Source organism: Ostrea edulis, chromosome 7 (assembly GCF_947568905.1).
Source record: "Ostrea edulis chromosome 7, xbOstEdul1.1, whole genome shotgun sequence".
NCBI classification, from domain to species: Eukaryota; Metazoa; Mollusca; class Bivalvia; order Ostreida; family Ostreidae; genus Ostrea; species Ostrea edulis.
The window spans coordinates 51,074,199-51,081,698 of record NC_079170.1 but is presented as its reverse complement, the minus strand read 5'-3'; the positions used below and the strand labels follow the sequence as shown (position 1 = coordinate 51,081,698).

General features: G+C 34.2%; 1 protein-coding gene across 2 annotated transcripts in view; it reads left to right on the top strand.

Annotated features, from left to right (window-relative positions):
• Positions 1 to 1,754, top strand: part of LOC125654689 (mitochondrial inner membrane protease subunit 2-like) — a 39,408-nt gene extending 37,654 nt beyond the window's left edge. The window contains exon 8 of one of the 2 annotated variants that reach the window (XM_048884712.2): positions 1,355 to 1,754. In XM_048884712.2, coding sequence (XP_048740669.1) covers positions 1,355 to 1,483 — 129 coding nt within the window. In that variant the 3' untranslated portion in view covers positions 1,484 to 1,754. Of the gene's footprint in view, positions 1 to 967 lie in introns of both variants that reach the window. The other variant, XM_056144678.1, reaches the window with a different exon arrangement.
• Positions 1,755 to 7,500: the final 5,746 nt, after the last annotated feature.

Sequence of the window (7,500 nt, the reverse complement as noted above, 5' to 3'; positions counted from 1 at the left end):
AGACAATATCTGTTCTAATAATTCAATATCAATGCTATATTCAGATATCTGTTCTAATAATTTAATAGCAATACTATATTCAGTTATCTGTTCTAATAATTCAATATCAATGCTATATTCAGATATCTGTTCTAATACTTCAATATCAATGCTATATTCAGATATCTGTTCTAATACTTCAATATCAATGCTATATTCAGATATCTGTTCTAATACTTCAATATCAATGCTATATTCAGATATCTGTTATAATAATTCAATACCAATGCTATATTCAGATATCTGTTCTAATACTTCAATATCAATGCTATATTCAGATATCTGTTCTAATACTTCAATATCAATGCTATATTCAGATATCTGTTCTAATACTTCAATATCAATGCTATATTCAGATATAAGATTTTACCCAATGCATGTAATTGAGATTTATATTACGTATATAATAATCATTATTTGCACCACATGTGCAGTTATTTACTCAACGTCAGGTTTGTTTCGTAATAAGCAGTAAGGATCAATAAGACCTACAATAAATTTTGCAATATTTACATTTCCATTGAATGTTTTCGCCTTTGATGTCTTTACAAATTGTAATGAAAGTCATTTCCTCGTGAATGTATTGCAGATGTAACAATATGAATGTTGATCAATATAGTGTGAGGGTAATTTACAGAAAAATCTTGTAATCGCGTGTTACGTGTAAATTACCCCCTTGAAAAAATTTCCATGTTTACAGTAAATTTCATTTTTGAAAATTCATGAGGGTAAGAATATGCAATGCTCCAAGCCTGCATAATTTTCATGAAGTGCTAATGCTCTTTATGAAGTATGCCGGCTAATTAGCGCTTCATGAAAAGCATTCCAGCATGAAGCATCACAGTTCATACCCTCATGTATTTTCAATAATTCCGTAACTGCTTTCTTTCGTCCATGTTAATATCTGCTGGTCTTCTTTCATTATCAGGATCTTGTAGGCTTGGGACATATAGTTGCTAAAGCTACACATATTGTCTGGCCAGTGGAAAGATGGACAAAACTTGGATCCACCACACAAAATTAAAGAGGCTCCATGGTCAATAAAGGTCTCGTGTGTGAAATATTTAAGTAAACTTGTTACTGCATTTTCTCTATTGTAATATTATAGAAAGCACAATTTTCTAAGCAAAAAGGAAGTTTGATTTAATTCCCCCAGAGAAATTTTACTTTTTTAAGTCCCACATAAAACTCTTCTTTCTAAATGGCTTTAATAGCCTAAAAATAATGACCATAGGGCCCTCTTAAGATAGAATTATATGTATATATCCATGCTTAATTGTCTAAACAAAATCTTCATTCTTATGAACATTTTCAGATTTCATTAGGACTTGTGACTGCAAAAGCAACACATGTGGTGTGGCCTCGTCACCGACGGAAACGTTTAGAATCAATAGAGGCTTCCGAAGGGCGGGTGATTAAAGAGTGCCAACGACTAAATCTATGATGACAATTTATTTCATGCAGACTGTGATTTCCAATGTAATAATTAGATTTTTAGGGATCTTTGCACTAGTGGCTGGATATCAATTACAAAATAATTATTTTCTGTGTGAATTTGAACACTTTATAAAAGTATGTAAGGAATTATCAAAATAAGATTTTGATTTACTATGTCAAAGTTTGATGTAAAGAATTTGGATTTATCCCATGTGTTTTGCAGTATGTCTTATTCATAAAAAGATACCATCTTAAATTAAATTTATGATGTATTGTTATTTATTTTCTTTTGTTCATACAGCTATGATATGGGAGGAATATAGTTTTCCATATTTTAGCTCACCCGAGCTGAAAGCTCAAGTAAGCTTTTCTGATCACTGGTTGTCCATTGTCTGTCCGTTCGTCTGTCTGTAAACTTTTCACATTATCGACTTCTTATCCAGAACCACCTGCCAATTTCAACCAAACTTGGCACAAAGCATCCTTTGGATTTAAGTTTCTTCAAACAAGCATTCTGAGAGTATTGCATGGCAATACATCGTCCCCTACCAGTTGCAAAAATTACTGTACCACAACGCTATTCAGAGTTCATTATATAGGTTATGGTAAAAGGGAAAATAGGGGAACCAGGATAGGAATGGTTGGAAATCAACTCCTATTCAAGTAGAGACTAGACCAGGAAAAAAGACAAATTTATAATTAGGTTTAGGTCTTTAACCAAGTCAATAAACTGACATGTAGATGATCATGAATAATTTAGCTACATTGTTGTATTAATACGCTAGAAGTTTTAATGAGTGTAGCAGTCTTATCTACAGAGATAAGAAACTTTGATGTAAACTAACAATTCATGCTATTTTTCTAAGTCCAAGGGCCATAACTTAATGAAAAATCAATGGACCGAAACGAAATTCAAACTTGATCTGTAACTTGTTATGGCAAAGCAATATTCCAAATATCAAATGAATATCTGCAAGCACAACAACAAGAAAAAAGTCTGGAAAACTCATAATTCATGCTATGTTTTCTAAGTCCAAGGGCCATAACTAAATGAAAAATCAACAAACTGGGACTAAATTCAAACTTGGTCTGTAACTTTTTATGACAAAGCAATGTACCAAATATAAAATGAATATCTGCAAGCACAACAAAAAAAGTCTGGAAAACTGATAATTCATGCTATTTTTTAAAAAATCCAAGGGCCATAACTAAGTGAAAAATCAACGGACAGGGACCAAATTCAAACTCTATCTGTAACTTGTTATGGCAAATCAATGTACCAAATATCAAATGAATATCTGCAAGAACAGAGAAAAAAATCAATAGATGCACCCAGGGGTGCATGAGCCGAGTTGCATGGGATACATTGTGAAGTCAGGAATGATGTGGCATATTTATAATTGTGAAGAACTAATTTCAGTTTTAAACTTTTTGAGTTGCTGTCCAGAAACCATATTTGTCTGAAGTTTTCAATCTATTTTTGGTCACTGTGACCTTGACCTTTGACCTTTTTTCTCCAAAATCAATAGGGGCCTTGCTTTGCTGGTATCCAACAATATATCCAAGTTTCATTTGATTCGAATTAAAAAATTTCGAGTTACAAATGTATCCTCTGGAAACCAAAATTTTTTGGAATTTTAAATCTATTGTCAGTCACTGTGACCTTGACCTTTGACCTATTTTCTCCAAAATCAATAGGGGTCTTCCTTATCTGGTACATAACAATATCTTTAAGTATCATTTGATTCGGATTTAAACTTAATGAGTTATCATCCGGAAACCAAATATTTCTGAAATTTTCATTCTATATTTGGTCACTGTGACCTTGACCTTTGTTCTCCAGAATTAATAAGGATCTTCCTTACCTGATACCCAACAATATATCAAAGTTTCGTTTGATTCGGATTTAAACTTTCTGAGTTATCATCCGGAAACCAAATTTTTCTGAAATTTCCATTCTATATTCGGTCACTGTGACCTTGACCTTTGACATTTTTTCTCCAAAATCAATAGGGGTCTTCCTTACCTGGTACCCATCAATATATCAAAGTTTCATTTTATTCGGATTTAAACTTTCTGAGTTATCATCCGGAAACCAAATTTTTCTGAAATTTTCTGTCACTGTGACCTTGACCTTTGACCATTTTTCTCCAAAATCAATAGTGGTCTTCCTTACCTGGTACCCAACAATATATCAAAGTTTCATTTGATTAGATTGTAAACTTTTCAAGTTATCATCCGGAAACCAATTGTTGATGCGTCAGCCCGCATCACCAAACCAATAGCCGAGTTCAACTTCGTTGCAACTCGGCTAAAAAGTGTGGAAAACTGGAGAGACGGACGGAGCGCAAACCTAAAGTCCCCTTCGAATTCATCAGTAGGGAACTAATAAAGGGCCATACTCCCTTCAAAGGGGGAGATAATCACAAAAATAAGGTGAGGTCATTTAAAAATCTTCTCAACAACCACTGGGCCAGAAAAAATGAAATTTACATGAAAGCTTTCTCACAATAGTGCAGATTCAAGTTTGTTAAAATCATAGCCCCTGTGGGTAGGGTAGGGCCACAATAGGGGGTCAAAGATTTACAAGGGAATGTATAGGGAAAATATTCTCAATTACCACTGGGCCAGAAAAGCTGAAATTCACATGAATGCTTTCTGACATAGTGTAGATTCAAGTTTGTTCAAATCATGGCTCCCAAGGGTGGGTGGGGCCACAATAGGGGATCGAAGTTTTACATACAAATATGTAGGGGAAATCTCGAGAAGCTCTGGACCAGAAAAGCTGAAATTCACATGAAAGCTTCCTGACATAGTGCATATTCAAGTTTGCTAACATCACAGCCCCCAGGGGTAGAGTGGGGCCACAATAGGTGATCAAAGTTTTACATACAAATACATGTATATAGATAAAATCTTCTCAAGAACCACTGGGCCAGAGAAGTTTACATTTATACGAAAGCTTCCCGACGTAGTGCACATTTTTTGTTTGTTGAATCATGGCCCCGGCGGTAGGTTGGGGCCACATTAGGGATCAATGTTTCACATGCGAATATATAGGTTATGAATCATATTCATCAAGAATGTCAGAGTTTCTCAAGAGCTTATATATTTCATTTGTTTATTTGGCCTTTATAGTAAAGACCTTTTACCTACTTATGAAACAATTGTATAACTATTAACTTTTACAAATCAAGTAATATTTATCTGAATCTATTTTTCAAAACTCTCTGCGCACTTTCCTATTTAGCTCACCTGAGCTGAAAGCTTTCATACTTTGTACATGTATATAGGGTTTTTTATGGCAAGACCTTTTTATTTCATGAAGTGTGACCTTAGAGTTAGACCCACTTTTTGAAACTGACCTAGTCAATATCTCCTGAACTATTTAAGTAAAGCTTTTATATTTTGTATATTGATTTTCTCATGGCAAAACTTTGATATGCTTTGGTGTTTGATCTTGTGACCTTTACCTGGAAGTTTGACCCAATTTTAACAAGAAATGTTTGTAAAACAGATTTGCCCCCATGGTGCAAAATTGTATGGAGCGCCAAATTAACATAAACTCAAATAATTGAAGATATCTTCAATTATTTGAAGATATCATCAATTCAATTATTGCTCTCTTTAATTGAATTAATGTGCGCATTAAATCAATTATTGCTCTCATCAAATGAATTAATGCGTGCTTCAATTCAATTATTGCTCTCATCAATTGAATTAATGCGCGCATCAATTGAATTAATGAGAGCAATAATTGATTTAATGCGCGCATTAATTCAATTATTGCTCTCTTCAATTCAATTGATGCGTGCATTAATTCAATTAATAAGAGCAATAATAGATTTGATGCGCGCATTCATTCAATTAATGCTCTCTTCAATTCATTTGATGAGAGCATCAATTTAGTAGAAATATTGCTCGCAATAATTAATTTAGAGCTCGGTATAAATAATTTGATGATCTCTTTAATTCAATTGAAGATATCTTTAAATCATTTACAATGCTTTTGTATAAGGAATTAATGCGCGCATCAATTCTTTTAAAGAGAGCAACAATTCAATTAAAGAGATCATTAATTCAATTGTGGATATGTTGAATTGAAGATATCTTTAATTATATAGTTGCTCTCTCTAAAGAATTATTGCTCTCTTCAAATGAATTAAAGATATCATTATATCAATTGAAGAGAGCAATAATTGAATTAATGCGTGCATTAAATCAATTATTGCTCTCATCAAATGAATTAATGTGCGCATCAATTCAATTACTGCTCTCATCAATTGATTTAATGCGCGCATTATATCAATTATTGCTCTCTTCAATTGAATTGTAGCGCGCATCAATTCAATCGTTGATATCATTAATTCATTTGAAGAGATCATTAATTCAATTGAAGTGCGCATCAATTCAGCTGAAGAATTAATGCTATCATCAATTCAATTAATGCGCGCAATAATTCAGAATTGAAGATATCATTATTTATTTGAAGAGATCTTTAATTCAATTGTTGCGCGCATCAAATGAATTGATGATATCTTCAAATAATTGAAGATATCTTCAATTATTTGAGTTTATGTTAATTTGGCACTCCATAAAATTGAAAAGGGTTATACACATGCATCATTTAATTGATAGTAGTGTCAAACCATTTCAAGATATTGAGCAGACAATATATTTTCCTATGTCAAGAGTGGATTGACCATGTGACCTAAAATTCAATAGGGGTCATCTACTTCTTATGCTTTACCAGTGTACCAAGTTTGGTGTAAATCATGCAAATAATTCTTAAAATATAGGAGACAATATATTACTATGTCCAGTTTGACCTTTAACCATGTGACCTCAAAATCAATAGGGTCACCTACTCCGATGTACCAGTGTACCAAGTTTGATGTCTGTCAAGCAAAGGGTTCTCAAGATATTGAGCAGACAGTATATTCCTATGTCCAGAGTAGATTGATCTTTTGACCTGAAAATCAATAGGGGTCTTCTTCTACTCGTATCCAACCCACATATGAAATATCATTTGGATGAAGTGAATGGTTCTCAAGATATTGAGCGGACAACATGTGGTCTACCGACCGACATAGCGACCAACAGGTGCAGAGGAATAATATGCCACTCTTCTTTGAAGGGGGGGGGGGGGGGGTAACAAGAGGCCCATGGGCCACATCACTCACCTGAGTCACCTTGGCCCATATTTAAAGATTTTCCAAATGTATTTGCATGTAAAATTGTGGCCCTAACCTACCCCTGGGGACCATGATTTTTACAAAATTGAATCTGCACTATGTCAGGAAGCTTTCATGTAAATGTAAACTTCTTTGGCCCAATGGTTTTTGTTGAGTAGATTTTTAAATATTTTCTCTATATAAAGTATGTAAAATTTTGATCCCCTATTGTGGCCCCATCCTACCCCTGGGGGCCATGATTTGAACAAATTTTGAATCTGCACTGTCTATGTCGGGAAGCTTTAATGTAAATGTAAACTTTACTAACCGATTGATTCTTCAGAAGATTTTTAATGATTTTCCCTATATATTTGTATGTAAAACTTTGATCCCCTATTGTGGCCCCATCCTACCCCCTCCCCCCGGGAGCCATGATTTTAACAAACTTGAAGCTGCACTATGTTGGGAAGCTTTCATGTAAATTTGTACTTTCCTAGTCCAGTGGTTCTTGAGATGAAGATTTTCTCCCCATATATTTGTATGTTAAACTTTTATCCCCTATTGTGGCCCCATCCTACCCCCGGGGGCCATGATTTGAACAATTTCTAATCTGCACTATGTCAGGATGCTTTCATGTAAATAGGTGGTTCTTGGTAAGATTTTCCCCTTATATTTGCATGTGAAACTTTGATCCCCTATTGTGGCCCCATCCTATCCCCGAGGGCCATGATTTTAACAAACTTGAATCTGCATTATATCAGGAAGCTTTCATTTAATTCTCAGCTCTTCTGGCCCAGTGGTTCTTCAGAAGATTTTCCCTATTTATTCCCATGTAAAACATTGACCCCTT